At 45.6% G+C, this 26,410-nt stretch overlaps 1 protein-coding gene across 2 annotated transcripts in view; it reads left to right on the forward strand.

The window, feature by feature from the left end:
• Window positions 1-26,410, forward strand: part of LAMA4 (laminin subunit alpha 4) — a 143,256-nt gene that overhangs the window by 50,087 nt on the left and 66,759 nt on the right. Inside the window, exons 4-8 of one of the 2 annotated variants that reach the window (XM_041764306.1) lie at window positions 5,149-5,229; window positions 14,039-14,253; window positions 16,410-16,505; window positions 18,386-18,537; window positions 20,755-20,865. In XM_041764306.1, coding sequence (XP_041620240.1) covers window positions 5,149-5,229; window positions 14,039-14,253; window positions 16,410-16,505; window positions 18,386-18,537; window positions 20,755-20,865 — 655 coding nt within the window. The remainder of the gene's footprint in view (window positions 1-5,148; window positions 5,230-14,038; window positions 14,254-16,409; window positions 16,506-18,385; window positions 18,538-20,754; window positions 20,866-26,410) is intronic. The other variant, XM_041764296.1, reaches the window with a different exon arrangement.

The raw sequence follows: 26,410 nt of genomic DNA on the forward strand, positions 1-26,410 counted from the left end.
TGACTCACAGAACTCAGGAAAGTGCTATACTTACAATTAGTTTTATCCTAAAGGATATAACTCAAGCCAGACTGAAGAGAGGCAGGGCAGGGGGTGAAGAGGGAGATGGGAGGGAGCAGAGCTTCTATGCATTTCTGGGTTGTTCACCAACCCCAAAGCTCCACAAACCTCATTTGTTAAGAGCTTTATCGATGTTTCATTACATAGTCATGATTGATTAAATTATTGGTGATTGAAACTCAATCTCCATCCCCTCTCCCCTTCCTTGAGGTTGAGGGAAGGATAGGTTTGAAAGTTCCAACCTTCTAACCAGTTAGTTTTTTCCTCTGGCAGACGAGCCCCCATCCTAAAGCCCCTTAGAGGGCCCTGGAGAGTCACCTCAGTAACATAAACTCAAGTTTATGCTGAAAGGGGTTCATTCTGAATAATAAAAGACAATCTTATCACTCAGGAAATTCCAAGAGCTTTAGGAGCTCTGTGCCAGAAACTGGGACAAAAAACAAATATATATATATTTTTTTCTTAAACCACAGGTAGAAAGAGTATTGAAATCTAGGCTCTTATCACTGCTTTGGCATAAAATAGCTATATGACCTCAGGCAAGGTACTTTCTCCCCATGTCTCACTTTCCATGGGATTTGGAGTCAAGGAGACTAGATTCAGATCTTGGCTCCATTTGTTGATTTTTTTTTTTTTTATCTGCTCTGGATCTCAGGGGTATTTTTTTCCCTGAGTCGTGTAAGGATCTGCCTCATAGGGTTGGACTAGGATAATATGTGTGGAGCATATGAATTGGGGCCTTCTGTAGCGGAAGGTGTTTGCTAGTTACTGCCTTTATTGAACACATACTTTGTATTTTTTCTAACACCAGTATATTGCTTACTCTGTGTCAGACAACATTTTAAATGTTTGGATGTAATATTTAGTTGGTATCTAGAATAAAGATTAAATTAAATAGTGCTTATAAAATAACTTTTAAAGGGCCTGAATATCACACACACACAACTTTTTTTAAAGATTTTATTTATTTATTTGAGACAGAGAGACAGAGCTTGTATATGAGTTGGAGGAGAAGCAGATGGAGAGGGAGAGGCAGGCTCCTCGCTGAGCAGGGAGCCCAACATGGGGCTCCATCCCAGGACCCTGGGATCATGACCTAAGCCAAAGGCAGATGCTTAACTGACTGAGCCACCGAGTCACCCTCACTTTCTTGTAAGACAACCAAGATGACAGCCAAATCTCTCCCTAATTTTTTTCCTGAATTGAACACCAATATCAACTAGCATTTCACCTAAAATTTTGTGATTTGTTCAAATCCTCTGATGAGTCTCACAGTGAAGAAGTCAAAGGTTTTACAGCCCCATTTTTCTTTAGAAGCCACTAAACTGCTTCAGTCCTTACTTTGTGATTTTTTTCATGTCCCATGGTATCAACAATGTGTGCAAAATGGATGGTATTGAGAGGGAGAATAGAAACCTCAAGCATTGAATGTTCTGTTATTTTCACCCAAGTGTATCCTGATTTATGAGCTCCCTTTGTCTCATGTAGGTATATTCTTTAATTTTTCATTAATATTCTGCTCTCAAACATTAGTCTTAACCATATCTGATGAGATGTTCAGCTTGCTGCTCTCTTGCCATGCTATCGTTATTTTGTTAGAAATAACCTCCAACTTTCCAGTAACAGGTTCCCCTCATTCTCCCAAATAAACGATGCTATGTAGCATCATCTGATCAAAATAGGTTAAGGAGCCCTGAGCTGCAGAAAGGCAATCCTCTAAGTTGTATCCTCTGACTTTTGCCCTTTTTGCTTCATTCGTGTGGATGTAAGAAACAAAGGCAAAAGAAAAAAATTAAATTTCCTTACTACTTACAGCCCATTGACAGGTCCTTAAACCAGCAGAGGGGACTTCCTCTGGGAGCTCAGCTGTCTTGATGTTGACAAATGGCAGTCTTAGCTTAACTTTATCCCAACCCCCCAGGATCCTGTGAGTCTACTTGAAACATACAGAAATTCCTTTGGACACTTCCTTTATCTCTACCTCCCAGATATATGTTAGCAATCATGCTCCAAACATATGGTCCACTGACAGACGTCTGAAGGGTCTCATGAGTGAGGGCTTACCAAACAGTAATAAATGACCTTTCCCTCACTATAGCTAGTCCCCTCAGGGTCCTGAAAACCTTGTTTCCAAAATTCCTTGGAGGCTTGTACTGTCCCTCACCCCCTCCCAACTTGAAAGTATACAATCAGTCACCCATCACAACCCCAGTGCAGTTCTTTCTGCCCACGTGTCCTGTCCCCATGTTTTAATAAAACCACCTATTTGCACCAAAGGCATCTCAAGAATTCTTTCTTGACTGTTCACTCTGGACCCCAACATTTCCACATGAGTATGACAAGATGTTATCTAAATTATGACATTAATGTTTTGAGATAAGAGATTTTTGGAACCTCATTCCTGTGTACTGAGAAGTTTTGTCTACATGCAATCAACAAATATATATTGAGCACTTATTAGGTGCCAGCCATCTGCTCACTAATCGCTGGTCACTGTAGTGAACAAAACAGTCAGAATGCCTTCATGAAATTAAGTCAAAATGCAGCCGCATTTTAAAGCGCCTAAAGCAAATGAGCCGGGTTATCCAGTATTTGAGTTGATCAAGAAGCTCTTCTGAAGGCCCTTTCAAATAAATAAATAAAGAGGAGACTTGCCAACTAGGATGATGAGCTTCCTGCCTTGAAGGAGGCACCAGTTCCTACTGGGTCACCATTCCCACTCATGTTCTTTGGGTGTGTGAGCAGATCCTGGTTCAAAGAGCAATTGAAGGTCTCAAGGAACGAGCTCTGCAGTTAGGTACCTAGTCACAGATATGAAAACTGAGGCCTCTGAAGCACACATTTGAAGTTGAAAAGCCTGCTGAAAATGAACACAGAAGCAAAAATACCCCCACGTATAAGAACATTATGTGAGACTGTGGAGGGATTGTGAGGCACCTGCTTTCTCTGAGGTGGCAACAGTCCTATTTCCCTATTCCTTTGGGGGAAGAAACTGGCTGCAAATAGGGAGGTGGGGATGGGGAGCGGGGTGTAATCTGTGGCCACAGAACAGGACAAATTTGCCTGGATCCTATAAGGTTCTAGCCTTTGACATGACCTTATTATTGATTTAGTTAACTAACCTCAAACATCTTATCAAAAATCAAATACCCATTTCCTGTTCCAGCTCCTTTAGAATTCATATTGCTGCTATCTATAAAAATTAAAGTACCAAGATTTGTATTTGAGCTCAGAAAGTCATGTAATATGGAATCCAAATCACACTTTAAGAGATCCTTTAGTTGAGCCTCCAGACCAGGATTTGGGTTTCTAGTTACAATCGCCACATCCGAAAGCAACGAAATTATGCTTGAGGGAGGTCCGCAAGCAAACAGTGCTGAGTCTATTTTTCTTTAGGTACTATAATGATTTCCAAGAACAAAAGGCTCCCTTCCACTTGGAAAGGGTGCCATGGTTGTTAATGTGGGCTGAGAAAGGCTCAAGGTTTTCATTTCCCATTTCCCAGGCCAAAAAACAGACTTTACCCTAAGAAAAATATAAACAATTAATGCTGATAAAAAAAACAAAAAAGGAATCTCAATGGTTGGCACTGCCTCTGAGTCTCCCTCCACTGAGACCAATGGTCACGCAGCTATTCCCAGGAACCATTTGCACAGAGTTCATTTATTTATTTTAGAGTTGGCCAGACATCCTCCCAAACTACTAGTAGCTAAGGTAATCGCTCCAATTAAGGAAAATGTCATCTCTTTGAAGCAGCAGGACATTAGCTAAAGGCAGAGGACTCCAGACATCCAGGCAGATGCTTCAGTCCTCCAAGCCCTGGACAGGCTCCTGGGAGAAACATCTTCAAACAAACATACACGAGGGTTTGTCCACGTTCTGGACTCTTAACTGACAGTGTTTTTTGAAGTGGGGTGAAAAACAACAACAAGCAAAATGAAGAATAAAAGCCAAAGAAGTGTAATTTTGTTGAAATGTTTTTAGCCAAACTGATAGAAAAACTAAATTGTGGATATTGCCTTTCACCGCAAAGAATGTATTGTTTTCTGTATATTCTATAAGAATATATTGATTTTAGAAATGTCTTCAAACAAAGCAAACACATCCATTTGCATTGCTCCAAAGACCATTAGGGTAAAATTGCTAATACATGCAGGAATGTGAGAGCAGCAGGTCACACTCCACTGATGGCACAATCCCTAAGCCAATTAATTTGAAAGTCTTTAAAATTTTTCACACCCCTCTCATGTGGATGGATTTATGTGTCAATGTAGAATTTTCCAAACGCATGGAAATATATTCCATTTCCTCCGTCTTAATAGTTGAACAATATTTTTATTGCTTTTCTGTCCTGTGTCCAAATTTTCATTTTCTAAAAAAACAAACAAACAAACAAAACAAACCACAGTAATCCAGAGAAGGGTTCCTACAGACAGGAATCCTTTTCCTGTGGGTCCTATTTATTGCTTGTGTACTAGTTTTGTGATTTTGATCAAAAGAACCAGTCCCTGCACGCTTTATTCCCCACTTTTCAGGTACACAACAAAGAAATTAAGGTTCAGTGGAGATCATATAGTTTAGAAGCAGTTCATGAGAAAAATAAAATTAAAAAAGAAGCAGTTCATGACCTTGAAGAGTGGAAGAGATCTAGTGCAGAAAAAAAGAGGGAGAAAGTTTCAAACTTTCTGGGTATACACAGAAAATATTCATCAAAAATTACAGGTAGCACGTTTAAAAAGTTGATTATTTTATTTCTGGCTCTGGGATATGTGTTTTGGACTTGTATTAAATGGATATATATTCTAGAAATCCCACTGCTTCCAGTAAAAATAATTAAGTGCCTCTGTGGCAAAATAAGTAAGTGGATCTGGGAAATGGTCTCACCAATGGATGGGCATTTTTGGCATTTTCTGTCTGGGTCTGCCAGTCTAAACTTTCCTGAAAGGAGGAAGATTTGATATAAATAAAGCAAATGATCACACCCATTAGAACTTGACTGGGACCAAGGCAGAGATGATCAAACCAAAAGTAGGACAATCTTTTCAATGATGTATGGAGTTGACTTCTAATATTCTCTTTTAATTCTAGTTTTGCAGAATCCTGCTATAGAAAAAATGGAGCTGTTCGGTGTATTTGTAAAGAAAACTATGCTGGACCTAACTGTGAAAGGTAGGCTAATAAAATTCACTCTTTTCTGGGTGTGTTGAAGGAACTTTCTGTTTCTTGCACTCATCAGCTCTACCATGCTCCCACTGAGTGGGTCTTAAGAGGAGGGAATGGAGGATCATATTTCAGACCCCCATGGGGGAGCTCTCCCAAATCTCATGCCACAGATGGAGCTATGACAATATGCTCCCCCACGACTCCAGGTCAGGGCCATATCTCAGGAGAAATGGTCAGGCTAAGAGGAAAATGATACGTATACTTTGAAAAGATTCTCTAGATGGTTTTGGTAACACCCTTCTCTCTCTCCATCATTGGGAACCTGTAGTGTAATTAATAGAGAGGCTTCCTCAGTAGGGAAAAAAGGGGGTGGGGAATCCTTTACTGACTAGTAAAGCCATACACTGACAAAGACACGAGCCTATTATTTAGTCCATTCTTTATACCATCTCCTTCCCTGAAAAGCCAACAAATGTCAGGAGAGTTTGGGTTTCCTGAATCCCCATTGGTATTTACACCTAACACTTTTTTTTATTGGAGTTCAATTTGCCCACATATAGCATAACACCCAGTTCTCATCCCATCAAGTGCCCCCCTCAGTGCCTGTCACCCAGTCACCCCAACCCCCTGCCCACCTCTCCTTCTATCACCCCACCCCTTGTTCGTTTTCCAGAGTTAGGAGTCTCTCATGTTCTGTCTCCCTCTCTGATATTTCCCACTTATTTTTTTCTCCTTTCCCCTTTATTCCCTTTCACTATTTTTTATATTCCCCAAATGAATGAGACCATATGATGTTTGTCTTTCTCCGATTGACTCATTTCACTCAGCATAATACCCTCCAGTTCCATCCACATCGAAGCAAATGGTGGGTATTTGTCGTTTCTAATGGCTGAGGAATATTCCATTGTATACAGAGACCACATCTTCTTTATCCATCATCTGTCGATGGACACCGAGGCTCCTCCCACAGTGTGGCTACTGTGGACATTGCTGCTATAACATCGGGGTGCAGGTGTCCTGGCGTTTCACTGCATCTGTATCTTTGGGGTAGATCCCCAGCAGTGCAATTGCTGGTCGTAGGGCAGGTCTATTTTTACCTCTTTGAGGAACCTCCACACAGTTTTCCAGAGTGGCTGTCCCAAGTCACATTCCCACCCACAGTGCAGGAGGGTCCCCTTTCTCCACATCCTCTCCAACAATTGTGGTTTCCTGCCTTGTTAATTTTCCTCATTCTCACTTGGGTGATGTGGGATCTCCTTGTGGTTTTGATCTGTATTTCCCTGATGGCCAGTGACGCGGAGCATTTTCTCATGTGCGTGTTGGCCATGTCCATGTCTTCCTCTGTGAGATTTCTGTTCATGTCTTTTGCCCATTTCATGATTGGATTATTTGTTTCTTTGCTGTTGAGTTGAATAAGTTCTTTATAGATCTTGGGTACTAGTCCTTTATCTGATACGTCATTTGCAAATATCTTCTCCCATCTGTAGGTTGTCTTTGAGTTTTGTTGACTGTTTCTTTTGCTGTGCAGAAGCTTCTTATCTTGATGAAGTGTTGGAACAAATTATCTTAAGATTTGTGTGGAATCAGAAAAGACCCCAAATAGCCAGGGCAGTATTAAAAAAGAAAACCACAGCTGGGGGCATCACAATGCCAGATCTCAGGTTGTACTACAAAGCTGTGGTCATCAAGACAGTGTGGTACTGGCACAAAAACAGACACATAGATCAATGGAACAGAATGGAGAATCCAGAGGTGGACCCTCAACTCTGGTCAACTAATATTCGACAAAGGAGGAAAGACTATCCACTGGAAAAAAGACAGTCTCTTCCATAAATGGTGCTGGGAAAATTGGACATCCACATGCAGAAGAATGAAACTGGACCACTCTCTTGCACCAGACACAAAGATAAACTCAAAATGGATGAGAGATCTAAATGTGAGACAAGAGTCCATCAGAATCCTAGAGGAGAACGCAGGCAACGCCCTTTCTGAACTTGGCCACAGCAACTTCTTGCAAGATACATCCACCACGAAGGCAAGAGAAACAAAAGCAAAAATGAACTATTGGGACTTCGTCAACCTAACACGTTTTTTTTTAAAAAAGCTGCTCTGGGCTTTGCTCAAATAAGAAAGACGTTGGCGACCAGAGATGGAGGCTTTCCACCGCCTGACCTCCCGGCCAGCCATGTCCCGTCCCCCCACCTGTCAGTTACTCAGTTCTCTCAAATCAAATGGCTTTTGCTGGAAGAGCCCCACAGAGCCGTCTTCTTATTTTGAACAGAAACGCCTTTACCGTCGGCCTGGCCCTCGTGTTTGGGCGGCGAGGTGATGGGGGTGCCCCAGAGACAGGCCGGAGGGGCCGGGGGACCTGGTGGGCCTCTGCCCCCCCACCCAGGCGGTCCCCACGGCCGAGCTGGGCCCACCAGAGCCTGCAGCTCAGAGGGGTGCCCTCAGGTGATAAGCCCTGGCCTCCCAGGGAGCTCCTGGGCCCCTCAGACGGCAGCTGGGGCCCTGCCCGCTGGGACCCTGCCCTCTGGGGCCCTGCCCACTGGGGCCTTGCCCGCTGGGGCCCCGCCAAGCCCCAGCGCCCGCGGCCCGAGAAACCCTCCAGGCAGGACGCACCGCGCCCAGGACGATATCGACACAAATCGTAGGTGACGCTTTCACTGAAGACTTCTAAAGGGACTTTCCTCCTTGTGGCTACGAGAGAAGAGGGGACGGGACAGCTGATGGCACACAGGAATCTCGGGGCCGGCGGAGGTCGGTTCACCGGCGTCTGTGCCACACGCGCTCTGAGCTTCCCTGGGCCGACGGCGACACCCGCCTCCCGGCTGCGAGAGTCCGGAGGACGGCGGTGAGCCAGGCCCGGGCCTCGTCTCCAGTGGGGGACAGCTGAGGGGCGGTGGGCGCCCTCGGCCGGCCCTGCCAGCCCCGCTGCCCCCCGCCAGGCCCAGCAGCGAGGTGACCTCTGGCCCGGGGCTCCGGCCTGCGAGGCTGCGCGGGGAGAGGCCTGGGGTCAGGACGGCGGCCGGACCGACGGACAGACGGAGGGTTGGAGGGGCTGAGCCTCCGGGGACGTGAGCCTCCTGGACGATGAGCCTTCCAGGACATGAGCCTCCTGGACCATGAGCCTCCAGGGACATGAGCCTCCTGGACGATGAGCCTCCTGGATGATGAGCCTCCACGGCAATGAGCCTCCAGGGACATGAGCCTTGGGGAGATGAGCCTCTGGGGAGATGAGCCTCCTTCCAGAGGAGCCTCCCGGCGATGAGCCTCCGGGGAGGCTGCAGGAAGGCTCGGGCAGCCCTGTGGCTCCACAAGGCCAGGGTGAGCTCTGAGGGCCACCCCGGGCCGGGTTGCACCTCAGCTCCAGTCCTTGCTCCGCCCCCAGCCAGGTGTTTGGGGGCCAGGGCCAAGTGCCCCGACCCTGGAATGGAGGGAATGAAGACGCTGGCTCCGAGGCAACCCGAGGGGCACCACGAGGTGCCCAGTGTGGCCTGTGGCACCAAAGGGACGCTGGGCCAGAAACGGTAGCTTTGACCTGGGGAGCACCCCTGGGTCCTCCCTGTCTCATCGTCCTCATTGCTCAGGCCCAGAACCAGCTGAGAAGAGGTGGTATTTTGTCACATGGCAGGTAAGGAAACTGAGGCAAAGGGAGGTGACCTGCTAAGTGGGGGGCCCAGGATGTACACGGCTTGGCTCAAAAACCTGGATTCTTTCTCTGTGCCCAGACCGTCTCCCCCAGAGGTCTTCCCAAAGGTCTTCTATTTCAGACTTTGACAATTAATGAAGTGGATGATGTCGGATGTTGAGGAGACACACAGTCGACCTGCTGCCAGCCTTGGCGGGGAGGCTCTGGGGGGCTGGAGGCTGAGGGGGGAGGCTGCTTCCCAGCCACGCTGAAGAGAGCGTCCTTCAGAGGCCTGGATCACCCCGAGCGACCTTGTCTGCTTGTCCCCTCTCCCTTGTCCACCAGTCCTCACGCCCTGCTATTTTAAGGAGGGTGCACTGGGGCCTTTTACACCGCAGGTTGGCCTTACTCCCGGGGGCCTCTTCCTCCAGCTGGGAACCACCGCACAGGGACGGGATACATCGAAGACATGGTCCCTTGTCCTCGATGAAAGTCAAGGCTGGAGCAGCAACAAACCCACACACCATCCATCACAGGGGGAAAGAGCAAAGCTTCCCCAGGGGAGCAGAGGAAGGAGGAGCTCTTCCCCGCCCGGCGGCCTGGGTTGGGGGGGGGAGCCCCCACCGCTTTTGCCTTGTGTTTGGCCCTGAGACTGGTGGGGGTGTTTCCCTTTGAGTTTAATCACCAAGTTGTTGGATCGTCCCAGTTAAGCTTCAGTCTAATCTGTATTTTCAATATATTGGTGACCTGGGACTTCTCCACAAGATGTTTTCAAGATATGCTGCTGACTCGTGTGGACGCCTATTTCTTTCTTTCTTTTTTTTTTTTTTTTAATTTTGTTTATTCATGAGAGACAGAGACAGAGAGAGAGAGGCAGAGACACAGGCAGAGAAAGAAGCAGGCTCCATGCAGGGAGCCCGATGTGGGACTCGATCCCAGGACCCCGGGCAGGAGCTTAACTGCTAAGCCACCCAGGAGTCCCCGGGTGCCTATTTCAAACAAAAATGGAATCGGTCCAAACCGAGAACACACTAGGTGTTTCTGTCCTGAGAGATCTTTTAGCCAAGGGAGGGGGTTTTCGAATCTGACTGTATGGGGAGTATTTCCTGGAAACCTTGGATTCCTGAGCCTTCCCCACCTCCCCTCTGGGCCCCACTGAGAAAGAACCTCCAGGAGGGAGGCCCAGGGACCTGTTTTAGGGCTCTCTGCTGGGCTCTTGTACCAATCCTCACTGCCTGCGACCCGCTGCTCAGCCCCCGATAGCGCACCTGCTTGATGTGGAACACGGTTTCTCGGGCGGTTCCTTAGGAATCGCTGGTGTCCTCGGAAATATTCGTGGAGGTTCATGAGTTCTCAGGGAATGTTCAACTTCAGTGATCATCTCGAGGAAAAAGTCACTTGAAACATGTTCTGGACTTTCTGTAGAACCACTTTATGATAAAGGGAGATCTGCCTCAAAGCGGAGGAGAAAGTACCAGCCGGGGCGGGGGGTGTCAATGACACGTGCCAGACAGTTGGAGGCCAAATGGCACGACGTCAAAGCAGACCGACGTCACACAGCACATGGCGGGACGTGGGTGCGGAACTCGCACCATCCCCTCCCACGTCCTGTCGCAAGTGGCCATTCAGTTGCAACAAGACAACCTCACCCGTTGTCTTGAACTGATGCTATCAGTTCGAATTCAGTGGTTTCACAGTTTTGTGTTTTAACTGCAGAATTTATTTTGGTTTTCAAAATGTGTAAAAGCCATAGGTGTAAGAAGTTTCTACCCAGTTTTCTGTTCGATCTACTTAAAGATTTAAAGATCATTTCGGTGCACACCGGGAGAGGTGTTCTATGAAAATGTTTTCCCTTTCACAGGGATCCGTGACGCACACGAGTTTGAGAAACAGCTCTGCAGCATAGAACGGGACCCTCTTACCAAACCCTCTTCCCTTCCCTCTTTCCGTGCAAAACAGCTCAAACGCCCTCCTCTTTATAACGAGGTCCGTGTTTGTAGCCTCCCCGGCCCCTGGCGGGCTGGTTCCCAAAGTCCTTTCCTCACCTCACACTTCGACTTCTCCACGTGGGAGCTGCTGCTCCTCAGATCCTCCAGCCCAACTGCGGATGATGGCCTGGCGAGGAGGGGAAAAATAGCAACCTCAGGGAGGCTTACCCTGTGCCGGCGCCTTGAAAGCACTTTACATACAATGATACATTTAAACCCTAAAAAAAAATCCTATGAGATACCATTTTCATCCTTATTTATAGAGTAGGAAAGTGAGAGACAGAGAAATTAAGCCACATGCTCAAAATCACACATTTCAGAGTTTTTGGGTTTTTTTTTTTTTTTTTTCGCAGTCTCTACTATTAAAGTAGAAGCTCCTCAGCAAAAGTTGCATCTCATTCATTTCTCTGCCGCTCTTCCCTCATCACAGTATCTGGAACAAGAAAGACACTCAGTCATTTTTGCTTAAGTAACACCCTTTTTTGATTTAATGAAAAATCAATGCCGGTACTGTTAATGTTCCTTTAAAAAGGCACCTGTAGTGACGAGCGTCAGTCATCGCCTGCTCTGTTTGCTTCCCACTCCTCTTCACGCCCAGAAAATGGAAGAGGGTGACACCGAACTGAGTGACTCAAGACACTGCCTTCTGGCTGAATAGAGGTTGCAAATGCAAGTTAGCACCTGATGCAAATGATTGTAAAGCGTACAGGCCTCATAGACAGGAGTGTTGCGACTCTCATTCTCACCCCAGTGTGACTTTTGCTCTAAATAGTACATTTTTTAACCTCACTTTTTTGTTAGAGGCAGAGAGAAAGAGAGAGAAAATGCACTTGAGCACATGCATGAAGTTCACTGCCTCTGAACCTACCACCAAAAGATGTTCTCGAAACTCAAAGTAGCTTTGCCACGGGGACTGAGATTCTGACTTGCAGAAGGGAGAATGTGGTTTTTTCTCTTGCGGGGGACCACGAGACGACCTATGGATGCCACATACAGTGGGATTCAATGGAGAGAAGGAAGGAAGTGGCGCCTGACCTCTGGAAGCTAGGGCAAGGTCCTTTACACCCAGACCCCGGGATTCCCTACTCCGAGGTGGCAGGTCTGAGGCCCCTCTCAGTGGGACCAAGAGTCTAACACTGGCTGGTGAACTGCGGCAAGGGATAGGAATTCAGTCCAGCCACGTGTTCCACAGAGGAATGGTTTGTGCTGGCTTGGGAACCAGAGAAGCCATAAATCAGAGGTGCAAAGACAGGAGTATGAATAACAAAACTCACTGAACATTTCCTCCTGGGGGGTGTCTCTGTGGGTTGTGCGGCACGTACATTCATCCTTATCTTGTTCATAGACCTGGATTCCTAGAGTTTATGATATTATGTATAATTGTGCTTGATTTGTTTCCTGTTCTTTGAGGGCATGGGCTGTGTGTTTTTCCTCTTCCCGTCTCTCCACGCCTTACATAAAATAGACCTGAATTGTCCCTTTGTTGGATGAATTCATTCATTCCTTTATAGCAGCAGCACTGTGGTCCAGGGTGGAGTGAAGGAAAGAACATCAGGGTCAGAAGGTGTGGGTCTTGTGCCCGGAGTTCCTTGCTACATGAGCCTGGAAAACCAAAGTAGCCTCTCAGCCTCAGAATGCCAGGCCCGTGTGGCCGACCTCCCGGGTGTCTGTGGGAGCTAAATAAACTCACCTCGGCGACACTATGAGACACGATGCAAATAAAGGGCATACAGATTGAACATACATCACTATTACAACTACACCAAAAAATCGAGACATGGGAATAAAGCCTGGAGGAACTCAGGCAAAATATCGGACAGTGATTTTGTTAGGACCTTGTTAGGACCTTAGGTGATCTTCATTTCTCTATTTTTCAAATGTTCTGAATCATGCAAGCGTTTAAAAAAAAAAAAGAAAGAAAGAAGAAGAAAGTAATGTCTTGTTATTATTGGCCAGGTCTCCCTGATTTCCTTGGAAAGTCCTCCCTTGCTTTCCTCCCCAAGGCCAACGCCCCAGCCCATGCCCTCCACACCCCAGCCCTGCCTCCCCATTCCAGCCCGCAGCCCACCTGCATCTGAAGCCAACACCGGCTCCCCCCACCTCTGCTTTCATCATGAAAACCTCCCTTGGCTCCCTTTCTTGTTCTCTCTCACATCAGAACCCACTCCTGCGCCTGACCTTCAGCTCCACGGAGGGGTGACTGCACATTCTTTCCAGCCACTCCCAAAGCGTCTTCGGCTCCAGTTAGCCAGTCTCGACACTGCGTTGGGGTCACGGCAAGGAGGAGGCTATAGCCAGCCAGAAACATGTGTAGTTTGGCTCAGACAGTTTCTTACAAAGCTTGAGCCAACCCTTAAAAATCGTGTTTTCACATCAAAATCCAAACTTCAGTTTTTTTTCTTTAAAAATAGAGAGATCTGGCAACACAGATCCTCCATTCTCTCAAGGCTACAATCTGGAAACAGTGGACAGGAGCTGAGTAGCTGCTCCCTTGGACGGGGGCCTGTGGTCCCACCACTCACAGCGGGGCCTCTACTGTCCCACAAGGCACCATTGGGAAAAGTAGGGAAAAGCATTTCTTCCCCTGAGCAGAAGCAGCCTCACCCTGAAGGCACAGCTTAACAAGTCCAGCAAAGGCTGGATGGATTTTGGTCTCTATTCTCCAACTGAGCTGGGGTCTCTCATTAAGGGCCCAGCTGGCATGAGCATAGACACCAGCTCAGCCCTCACAACAAGGCCTCTGTAGGCTCACATATTAAAATGTCCACAGTAATGGCCATCTGAGCTCCAATTCCATGTATCTGTGGTACTCTCAGCCCTGCCCTCCGCTTTGTGTCCACACCACCTTCCCTCCACCACACGATGGCTGCCAGAGCTGAGTGCTACCTGCCTCTTCATTTAGCATATCTGACAGCTCCCGATCATATACCAGCCATGCACCCTAGTCATTGGGGTGACCCAAAATGCCCACACACTAGTTATATCTAGACATTCGTGCATCTGAAGTTCTGACCAAACTAAATGGGCTTCATCCCAATAGGGAAGAGTGGTTCTGTGATAGGAAGATGGAAAAGCGGGAATGAATTTTGGAAGGGCAATCCACGTATATTCACTATCCTTTCTCTTGGTAGGAAAGAAGATAAAAGAGAAGAAAAACCATGGCTGCTAAATTTTTAACCTGCGATTTCTGCCTTAGATGTGCCCCTGGTTACTATGGAAACCCCTTGCTGATTGGAAGCACCTGTAAGAAATGTGACTGCAGTGGAAATTCAGATCCCAACCTGATCTTTGAAGATTGTGATGAGGTCACCGGCCAGTGTAGGAACTGCCTCCGCAACACCACGGGATTCAAGTGTGAACGCTGTGCCCCTGGCTACTATGGGGATGCCAGGATAGCCAAGAACTGTGCAGGTACGCTACTGTAGATCCCGCCAGCACACACACTGAATTTAGGTGGATCAACATTGGGGAAAACTGCAAGTGCCCCCTTGTCACTTTTCCAGGGCCATGTGCATTCTTAGGAACGTGCATCCCAAACTCACCAGGGGTAGATTACTATCAAGGCTACTGGTATTAAGTCAGATCATGGGTAGAATAAACCATGAGACAGTCACACAAATGAACTTTCACCTTATCTTATAGTCTTCTGATTTTTTTTTTAAGATTTTATTTATTTATTCATGAGAGACACAGGGAGGGAAAGAGAGAGGGGCCGAGACCCAGGCAGAGGGAGAAGCAGGCTCCATGCAGGGAGCCCGACATGGGACTCGATCCCCAGTCTCCAGGGTCACGCCCTGGGCTGAAGGCGGTGCAAAAGTGCTGAGCCACCCAGGGATCCCCATATTCTTCTGCTTTTGATCAAAGAAGTAAATCAGACTTGCACAGATTATCTATCATTGACCAGAATTCTGAAGGGAAATTTGCAAGATTTATCTCAGTTCTCTTACTCTGGAAGCCGTGTTCTTTTATCAGTTATGTTTGGTAAATTTCTTAGTGAAATAGATGAGCAAGCCAAGGGTGCAGTGTAGTCATCCCCCAATTTCCTCAAATTGTCAGAGTAAATATTGCAGGGATAGTGTAAGAAATCTTCCTGGTTAAACTTCAGCTAGACTGAAATGCACACATGTTATTCGTGATCTCTCTAATCCACTTGCTGCATAGAGTGAAGCGCTTCGGAAACAAAGGTAAATTGCCTTCTTCTAGGAGCAAAGGAAGGTTAAGATGGAATATTTCTTACTCTTTTGTGACTTTGAGAGGACGCAGGGAGAGGAGGAGGCCTTGTGCTCTCGCGGCACACTTCTACTGGAATCCCCCTCACGGAAGCAGATTCCCACCTGAAAGGATTTTAAGGAGCAAAGAGTTTAAAGTTGGGAAGAAGGCACATAGGATCTGGAGAAGTCACAGTAAAAGTAAACACGTCTACAAGAAAACGAAGTGCACTAAGGCATAGCTCCCGGGGCAGGAGAGGACTTCTGTGTCCAGTCCCGTCAGACTGAAGAGAGAAAACCAGCATCTGAAAGAGTGTGGGCAAAATCAAAGTTTTAGACCCTGAAGTTCCGATTCTCAAAACATTTACTAAACTTAGGTTAAACTACATCGATGCAGATCACTCTTAGGAAAGATGCTAACGTTAGAAGCCATGAAGCAGGATCTCGCTGAATTGCATAATGAATCTCCACCTTGTGGAACATTAGACGGCTAAAATGTAATAAATGCACGTCCCTCTTGAAGCTAATTTTTTAGGATTATTCTGTAAGGACAGTTAAGAAGTGGGGGAGAATTCACAATACGATTCCAGCTCATGGCTAGCATCGATAGCTTGGGATATCTTTTTAAAATATTACAGATTAAAAATAAATAAATAAATAAATAAATATTACAGATTAATTACTACTGAGAAATTTAGCGGAAAGTGAACAGCCTGATGAGATTGGGGTGTTGTTTTTGGTTTTTGGTTTTTCCAAAAACCTTCTTGAAAATCATTAGTAGATTAAGAATGAGCTCTCAGGTCTTCTAAATTCACATAAATATCTTCCCGAATCTTCCCACGACATTAATCCGAGCCATCCCACTGATAGCTATCATTTGGAGGTTTGAAGTCAGCCTTGCCAAGGGTCAAGCACCGTGGGAGCCAAAAATCGCTCTTGAGCCTCCTCCCTCCCTCCCACTGGGCTGCTCCTCCCTCACACCTGGCAATGATCAACCCTAGAGTTGGATTCAACTGGAGAATCCGTCCGCAACCAAAGGAGGGCTCTCAGATTCCCATTGAATGATGGGTCCCGGGATCGTTCTGTACTTTGTGAAACTTCCCAGGATCTTTCTGGACTGGAGCAATTGCACAGTCATGTCAGAATTCCGAAAAGTTGAGAGAGGAGTCCTAGAAAAGTTAGAGTGACTTCTGTCCCAGGACCACCTTTGAGAAGGCCGCTGAGCTCACAGACTCTATAATCAATCCCCATTGGAAGAACTATCTACTGAGAGCCAGTATTTCTAGAAACCCGGGAAACACTGCCATATTTGAAGCATTAAGCAACGAATCCCTAACGTCTTGTTTTTGTTTCCCACAGTGTGCAATTGCGGGGGAGGCCCGTGTGACAGCGTAACGGGAGAATGCTTGGAAGAAGGTTTTGAACCCCCTACAGGCACGGACTGCCCAACCATAAGTAAAAATAACAGTACATGATTGACTAACCCCACTCTCTCTAATGTGCTGCAGGTGTAGGATTAAGATGAGCTATGCAATCCCCTCTCTAGAAACTGCCTGAGTCCCACCCCTGGCTTTAACCCTGCCTCTGCCTCCACCGAGTGGACCCTAAGCCAAAGCGATTCGGCGCTCTACTTGATTCCAATTGGCAAACGGGTGATTGACATATTTAAGAGACTCTATTTTAGAAAACTTAAGTCGTGAAGCCTTAAAGTTCAGCATCTTACCTCGTGGGTGGACCGAGTTCATTTTAGCTCCTTTTTCTATATTATATCTTCAAGTCCTCAGATAACGCAGTATATATCGCCCCCCCCCCATTGTCTTCAGACAATGCTTTGCAACACCAGGGAAACCAAGATGCTAAGAGACTTAGGTGGCTTTTCCCAAATCACTCCGAAACTGAAGGGGCACCAGAAAGAAAATACGCAGGCCCTGTGGAGTGGAGGGAGGAGGCTGTCCTCTTATGTTCCTGGGTGTCTCTGCCATTCCTGTCAATCGAATCGTGGGCAGTCCTGATGGTGCAGGAGCCTGCTGAACCACTTCAAAACAAATGCCCAGAGCTGGTCTTAATGATTTCTCAGGCATCCTTCAAGATATTCATCTAGAAAAGTCTATGACTGATTCTTAGAAGGATTTAAGGGAAGGTTTGCCTTAGAAAGCCCTTTTACTGAGAACATAACTAATATTTGCCTCAAAGTAGAGTGGTTTAAAGACTATTTTAACATTCAGATCCCCTCCCCCAAACAAAAGCATCTTGACCTGAGCCCAAGAGATCAATATTACCGATGATTCACACCTTAGAAGATGGTGCAGGATGTGAGGCTCAAGCAAGGCAAAGTTCACACGCTGATCAGCGAGGTCACTTTAAGGCCACCAAGATGCTTGCTCAGCCCCACACATCTCCTCCACCAGCCCTGATGTGCTGGCTGGGGCGTCATTCCTTCAAGATAGCGTAAAAATGAGACCATGTTAAACTTCAAATAACAAATTAACATATTAACAACTATTAACGCTTCAGTCTTCCTTCATTGGTTCATTAGAAAAGAGTACAGTCTGAGGAAGAGAGACTGGGAACAGGAAAGTTTCCAAGAGGGGTCAAGACAGGTTTCAAAGCTCGGTCTGCTGTCCTCCTGAGGGTGCCACAAGGGGCCACTGGGCCCCCCACCCCGATGACAGCAGTAAGAGGAACTCAAATGTGAAATGCAAGGAGTTGGGAGAAGCTACAGCCTACTTGACCACATGCCCAGATCGAGCAGATACACGCAAGCAGTGGCATTCTGCAGACCTCCTTATGGCTGCAGTGTTGGTCCAGATGGGCGGTCTGGCCATGCGGAGACGCTGAGCCACCCCTGGGATAAGAGTAGGAAAGAGGGGGTACCTGGGTGCCTACCAAACAGCCCTCTTCACTAGCGGGCACCAAGCAAAAGCCCAGCAGGAAGAGGGCCATCCCAGAGGGCTGTCCTACCGCTAAGGAGAGGTGGAGAGAGTGCTTCTCCTCGCCCACCCATCTTGCCAATGGTTTGCGCTTCTGTGCTTCCTTTCTTTCTCAGTTCAGTGACTGAACGACAGCCTACTTTCTCTGTTGCATGCATTTTGCATGAACAAAATGCATTCATTTTGTTATGTTTTAAGTGGGGAGAGGGCCCGATGCACAGGTTGAGTCATCTTAGGCTCTAATGTGCTTTGAACGCAAGGTCTGGTTCTGACCCCGAGCAGCAACTTGGGAAACAAACATAAAAATGATATGAACCGAGGAAGTCCGCGTAATGATCTGCTAGAGCACATGCTTCCTGGCTGACTTTCCATTTTAAAGAAATGACATGTCCATTTTACCTCCAGGCTGTGATAAGTGCATCTGGGATCTGATTGATGACCTTCGGTTAGCGGCGCTGTCGATTGAAGAAAGCAAATCTGGTCTGTTGAGTGTATCGTCCGGTGCGGCTGCTCATAGGCATGTGAATGAACTCAACTCCACCATCTACCTCCTCAAAGTATGTGGCCATGTTGTACCTTCAGGCGTATCCCATGCTCGTTTGTGGAATTGCTCCTATGACTCGGTCCCTTCTATCATCCGAGGCCCATAGCTGTTACGGAGGGAGTGTTAGACTAGGAAATCAGAAAAAGTTGATTGTAATCATGAGCTTCAGCCAAAAGCAAGAGCTTCCGTCTATAAGAGGAGTTAATATGGAAAATGCAGTAACTACAACAAGCAGTATCTATGTACCAAACTACTGAGGGAAGGCAAACGCTCTTACTTCCTTGGTAAAAATGGACATTGGTGATTTGGGTCCTTACCACACACTTACCACTACCTTAACCTCAATTTATGGTGCTTTGAGGAGTTTCTCTAGTAGCTTCTCTCTCTCTCTCTCTCTCTCTCCCACCCTTCCCTTTCTTTCTTATTGATGCACAGTCTCTCTCATTCCCCTCTACACACACACACACACACACACACGCATGCACACACACGCGCACACACACTGAAGCACCTACACGGTCAGGGTCTCCTCATGGGTCTTGTGGTTCATATCTAATAAACAAGACAACAGTCAAAAACAGTAGACTGTAGCAGTACTCACATATCTAAACTTTAAGAGGTGTTTTTCCCCTCTAAATTATGGGCTTCTGTGACAAGCAACAGATTTTTTTTTTTAACAATAGTAATTAACTGGAAGGATAATGGAATTAATACTGGGACACGTTTTTTTACTTTGTCAATTTTGCATCATGGGTAAGAGCATAAACTTTGAAACCACACTGATTGCATTCAGACTATGACCTTGAGTACGTTACTTAATCTGCTCTTTCTTCAGTTTTCTGCACCAGCGCTGAGAATAAATATTGCACCTACCTCATGGGTTGTTGAGAGAATTCAGCAAGCGAGGTAGTAGAGCAGTTACAATAGTACCTATCCTAGAAAGTGCTCATTATTCTACTTTTTAGAAGTGCAAATAGTTGATAATCACAGCAATTGGCCAAATATGCAAAATGTAAAGCAAATCAAGAAGCACAAAATCACAGAGCTGGTTGGACTCCTAGTGAGCATCCTGTTCCAAACTTAGGAATCGTTTTTATCCAAACTCATCTGTTTGGATACATGAAGGTACTACTCCTCAGAGGAGTCATCCAGACTCAGGCCTCTTGATACGGCTTGAACTCTCTTTCCTCAGCAGCACAACTTCAAGATACGTATAATTATAGCCGACAGGAAATCAGAGCCAGGATTGAAAGGCTCACTCCAAAGTAATCCAGGCAAAAAGCTACATTAGCTCTAACTCCTCAAAAATGGAAAAGAACGGACAAATGATCAGAAATAAAGAAAATTGCTCTGCTTCTCCAAAAAAAAAAAAAAAAAGGAAATTTCCAAACTCCATTTTACGTTACATTTTATATTACATTAATCCTAGTGGGTTCATCATTTCCTCCAGGGCCTGCCAAAATTGGAATTGCAAAGGTCAGATACCCTGGGCCGCCACCAGTCTATATATGGTGCTTTGTGAAATTAGAAAAATGTGCCCTTTCTCCATGACCGGCACAACCCGGGTCAGGGTCTCTGGCCCAGTGAGCAGAGCTTGCAGAATGGTGGCCCTGTAGGCTGCTGGAACCCTTTTGCAGACCCCAACCTTCACAACAGCTTGCAGCAGCACTTCAGACCCCACAGTTTTGATAACAGATGCTCACATTCTACTCCGAGTCCTCTTACACTGAAAGTGTTGTATGTATATATATATTTTTTTAAAGTTTTATTTATTTGAGGACGCCTGGATGGCTCAGCAGTTTAGCGCCTGGCTTCAGCCCAGGGCGTGATCTTGGGGTTCTGGGATCGAGTCCCACATTGGGCTCCTCTCATGGAGCCTGCTTCTCTCTCTGCCTGTGTCTCTGCCTCTGTGTGTGTGTGTGTGTGTGTGTGTGTGTCTGATGAATAAATAAAATCTTAAAAAAAGAAAAAGGACTTATTTGAGAGAGAAAGAGAGCATGCAGGAGGAGGGGCAGAAGGAGAGAGAGTCTTAAGCAGACTCTGCACGGAGCACAGAGCCCGACATGGGGCTCACTCTCAGGACCCTGAGATCACGACCTGGGCCAAATCCAAGAGTCAGACACCTGACTCGGTGCGGGCGACCGCACCGCCCAGGTGCCCCGTTGTGTAGATGTTTTTAAAACCTGGTGTGCACATCTGCTGAGTATTTTCAAAACTTTTTTCCCCACAGACAAAATTGTCAGAAAGAGAAAACCAGTACGTCCTAAGAAAGATACAAATCAACAATGCTGAGAACACGATGAAAAGCTTTCTGTCTGACGTGGAGGAGTTAGCTGAAAGGGTACGTATTCAGTTTCTGGGGCTGCCTTCAGAGAAAGGCTTTAGCTGGGGCCGGCCTGGCTAGTCACCAACGATTGAGGCTTAACACAGTGCAGGAAAAATGCAGTGACCCATGTGCCTTAAAATAAATCAAGGCAAGATCTGTGGAGAAAGCTAATATACTTGATCTCTACAGTCTCTCCCCGTTTTGATTGCTTTCCTTGGAAAAACTATGTGTATGGGGGAACTTTCATTGTATTTGCTTCTGGTTCATGTGGTTGATATATGTTTCAGTTAGGGTAGTCGGTCAGTTGTTTGCCATAATATTTTATGGCTAAGAGCTGTGGAGACCCCAGAAATAAACTTTATTGTATAGAATGTATACTTAAATGTTTGCTGAAGGATGCATTAAAGAATAAAAGGAAAGAAGAATCATGCTGAGAAAACAATCTTGCAGGTGGACAGGAAAAAAAAAATCACTTTCAAATTTCACTTGATACCACATGCCAAAATAAATTCCACACAGATCAAGACTTGAGTTTAAACCTCAAATCCATAAGAAAGCAGAACTAAATATTTGTTAAACCTTGAAAAGAAATAACAGTATGCTTCAATACAGCGTGAAGAATCATGATAAAAAGAGGTAATAGATTTGACAAGATAAAATTTCAAGTGCCCAGTAAAACAACTAAATCAATGAAAATTTAACCGGACTAAGAAAAATATTGAGGGAAATATGGCTTGTAAAGCCTCTCACAAATTAACAAAAAAAAAAACAACATTAAAACAGGAGCGGAGTCAACATTGAAAGACTATTAAATACATTCCTCAGGAGCCGAATGGAAAAATATCCATCTGTACTAATAAAGAAAAAATATAACTAAGCCACAAGGTGCCGTATTTTACATATTAAAATGTCTGACACGTTTTTCCCCCCTGATTACTCTTTACCAGACTGCTCTGGAATTTCTACGTTCAAACATTGGTGTTTGGCATTATCAATTATCGAAATTCCTCTCAAAAACAGCTCTTATTTTCTACAAAAATAAAAGTTAGAATAACTCCGATCGTCTCTTTTGACCCTGGGCCTCTTAAACGTTTTAGAGATTATGCTTTTAAAAACGTGAATTTTCTAATCTTAGCTTTGGAAGATTCAACTACTCTGAAATGTGTATGAAGAAAAAAATGAAAATTGTGTCCCTCTTTCCCATGCAGTGGTGCATATTAATCCAACCGCAAGCGTATGTAGAAAGCGATGCAATGTCTTAAATTTCAAAGGAGGAAATACTAGGAAAGAAATCTCTGTGAAAAAACTCATTGTTTTTTCGTGTCGGTACCATGGTTGGAATTTGCCCAAAGTGTCTCAATTCTTGAGAAAATATTTTCCCCAAGATTAGTTCCTCTCACAGCTCAGACACAGTTACTGATCCTTTTGCTGTACATTTTTTCCACTTCCAATAGAAGGTAAATGCAGGCTCTCATAGGGAGGAAACAGCATGAGCTTAAAAGTGACATCACAGTAGAATAGGCTCCTGGGCACCAAGAACAGAGGTTGGTGATAAAGCTCCTGAAACTTCCAGCTACTTCTACTGACTCTTACTGAAAATAAGGTCCTTCTAACTATGACAACAGTCGAGATGGCATAAGAACCCACTAAAACATTTTGAAACAAATGCCCAGAGCTGCTCTTAATGACCTCTCAAGCATCCTTCAATCCTTTAGTCTAGAAAAGTCCGTGATTGATTCTTGGAAGGATTTAAGAAAAGGATCGCCTTAGAAAGTCCCCTACACATAAGTAACTAATACTTGCCTTTAAATAGAGTGAAGGAGTTCACTGTAGGTTCCCACGGTGATTTTTTTTTTTAATCACAGTAATGTTGCCTCTTGAATTTGAAAATACCTGCCTGCAAATTGTGGTTATAAACCTCGTGAGACCCGAAGCTCACAATTCACATTAACCTAAAGTTACTGGTTTTGTCCCAACTTTCACAACCAAGTCCTCTTTTGGAAAATTCTACAGCCGTTTCCTGCCCTCTGACTTCTGGGAACCCCCCCGAAAGGGTGCCCGGGCGTTGGTCTTCACAGATAGCCCTGCTCAAAAGGACCTCACTCTTCCAGCCCTGGAGGCTGCAAGGAAGTGCCAAAGGCTATGTCGCGATTGCACCTTCCCATGTTCCCGAGCCACCATGCTCAGAGTGGCACTAGGCTACAAGTGAAAGTAGAGGTGGGGGCCCTCTCCCAAGCTCAGTGCTCCCCCTTGCCCACCGGAACTTGACTTTGCAATGCAGAGCCCAAGGCATGGAGCCCAGTCTCCAAGGGCTGGCTCAAGGGGTGCTGCACCATCCCCTCCACTTCTCCACCTCCTCCCTCTCCATCCTCCTCCTTCAGCCGCAACAAAACTCCCTGCTTATCAGTGCATCAGAGAGATGTTGAGGACCACAAGGAAAGTAGGTCAACTGTAGACATCAAAAGCGCCTGAGCCTCCTTTCTGATCCTGATAAAAACGTAGGGCAAAAAATATGTTTGAATTCCGAAAGCGTCACTTAACACCTGCTGTATAAGGGATTGTGCTGGGTGCTAGATGCTGAAGCGAACATGATGATAGAGCATAAACCCTGCTCTCAAGCAGCTCACAGTCTAGCAGGGTAAGAGGCATGCTACAGGGCGAAAGAGAGAACTCTAAGGAAGAAATACTGAATTTGTGATACTTGAGGAAATGCTTCTCAGAGAAGGTGAGTATTGACCTATGTGTTTCCCTTTTTTTTTTTTCTTTTTTAAGATTTTATTTATTTATTTGATGGAGAGAGAGCACAAGCAAGGGGAGCAGCAGACAGGGGATAGGAGGAGAAGCAGCAGGCTTCCCAAGGAGCAGGGAGCCTGATGCGGAGCTCGATCCCAGGACCCTGGGATCATGATCTGAGCCAAAGGCAGGCGCTTAACCGACTGAGCCACCCATGTATTGTTTACACATGGGTATGTATTTCAAAATGACTGGGAATTTATCGAATACTTCCAAACAAGAGAAAATACCGCAAGAGCAGAGAGATGTTCATAGTGTGTCCTTAGAACTAGAAGACCCTTGACCATGGCCTAGTGCAGGATTAGCTGTAAGGCAAAGAGCAGGAGATACTGCTGAAGAAGTTCTCAGAGGCCGGATCACAAGGAACGTCGACCACCACGCTCAAGAAGAGGCGCACTTCAGCCTGTGGACTCTGGAGAACACTGATGTATTTACACAGGACAACGAACTGCTCAGATTGGAAATTTCAAAAACATTCCTCTGCAGTAGGCATGATGGATTGGCGAGGGAAGACTCTGAAGATCCTGACACCAGTAGTCTGGAAAATTGCCTCAGTAGTCTAGGTAAGCCAGGTTGAGTACTACCTTGCCTTCACTTGAAAGAATCTGCAGTGATTAGGAATCATTCAGGACCGTGGTGGTACGGAACAGGAAGAGAGGCCGGAATGGCAAGTAGAATAAGGACAATGTGGTGACCAGTTGGACATGAGTAACAAGGAAGGACGCTCTGGCGTAGAGACATGACTATTCTAGGATTACAGAATGGGGGTGCCCGGCTGGCTTGGTCAGTACAGCATGTGATTCTTGACCTCAGGATCATGAGTCCAAGCCCCGCGTTGGGGGTAGAGATTACATTTAAAATAAATAAGTAAGGGGACGCCTGGGTGTCTTAGGGGTTGAGCGTCTGCCTTTGGCTCAGGAAGTGATCCTGGAGTCCTGGGATCGCGTCCTGCATCGGGCTCCCTGCATGGAGCCTGCTTCTCCCTCTGCCTGTGTCTCTCCCTCTCTCTGTGTGTCTCTCATGGATAAATTAAAAAAAATCTTTTAAAAATAAAATAAGTAAGAAAATAAATAAAAAATATCAAAAAATAAAATTACAGAATGAATTACTCTGGACATTTTTCTGTGGATACCCAGAGGCAGTTAGAGAAAGAGTTGAGCCTGTAGCTCAGAGGAAAAGGCTTCAGAAGCCATCCACATTCAGGAGGCAGGGAAACCCACGGTGGGTATCCCTGTACACATCCTGAAGTGGCACACCGGTATTCCCACTACTGTTTTGTCCAGTAACAACCTTATTTACGCTAATCTCCCAGAGTGACCACTTTTCCTTTCCCTTTCAAAAGTGTCACAGTGCAAACAATAATGTATATGATCAACCTAGATATTGATTATCAACCCTCACTTAGTCTGGTTGATTTTTTTTTTCTAAATCAGTAATCTAGATACACCACCCTTGATGCACTGTATTACCAAAGAGTTCTTGCCACTTTTTATATCCAGCAGGTACAAGGAATGTTTGATGTCGAAGTGAGTAAATGATTCATCTATTTGTAATGTAAACCATCAACTGGTTTACAGTTGTGAGTTAATTTTTTTAAATTTTAGCTCTTAAAGCAGGATGCCGCAGTTTTACCATGCGGTTTTACCATTATTTTTCTTCCATAAGCAAAGTTAGAGAAAAAAATAAAACTTTCAAGTAAGGCATCACTATCTATTAGAGCCAATAAATTTCCAATTTAAAGTGATGGCCGTTCTTTACCACGAATGGAGTCTTTTATTAAATATATAACGTATATCCAGGCGCCCTCTGGTGTTCGTAGGAAAGGAGTTTTTTTCAGAAGTATTGCATTTTCCTCCGGCCTTTCATTGCTTCAACTTCAAAGTTGCCTTATCAAGAAATAAGTTAAATGAATACAGTAATTAGGACAGGCCTTTTTCTCTGAAGGATGAAGCCAAAGTAAAAAAAAAAAAAATTTTTTTAAGTGTTGCACTTTGCAAATATAACTCGAACTGAATCAAAAATAACTTGTTAAAAATTTCTAGATGTTTTAAGTGTCTGCATCCATAATTTTTAAAAGTGGGGGGAATTGACATCAGAGTAAGATTCATCTTATTTTCTGCATCGTATAATATTAAAATGGCCCCAGATTTTGTGTGTCTGGAAAGCATTAGAACAAGGCAGGAGGAAGACGGTCCTTGGAGGAAGGACGCGATGACTCAGGTGCAGGGTCCATTCGGAGGTCCCGCTGTTTGGGGGAGCGTCACCGCTGCACAGGGAGCTTTATATGGGAGACATTGGGGCTCACTTGGCAGAAAGCCTCTGGGGCACATGCTTGCTGTGATACCATTTCTGCATTCTCTGTGGGTTATGCCTGGAAAGCATAAAACATTCCATGTAAAATCATGCCATAATCCCCCGGCTAGGACACTGAGGCCTCAGAGGAGAGGATTTTGAAAAGACCCCTCCCCTGTCCTGGTGCAGCAGCAGTGGGCAGACCAGCCTGCAGTCCACTCAGATACCGCAGCCTTTTGTTAAGAGACCTGAGCCCAGAAAAGCACCAGATGAGGTCGATGGGCATCTACCAGGTGTCAGACAGGAGAACTTCTCCTCTTACACATAAGCCATGAGTCGATCTTTCCAGTGCTCCGCATCCCCAATGCCCTGCACGCAGGCCAGGGTCCCGGCCTTGAACCATTTCTTAGATGAGCTTCTGTCCTTGCACACACAGAAATACGCACGTGCACATACACACCCACTCGTCCTTCCA

The sequence above is a fragment of the Vulpes lagopus genome, chromosome 1, assembly GCF_018345385.1.
Source record: "Vulpes lagopus strain Blue_001 chromosome 1, ASM1834538v1, whole genome shotgun sequence".
NCBI lineage: Eukaryota > Metazoa > Chordata > Mammalia > Carnivora > Canidae > Vulpes > Vulpes lagopus.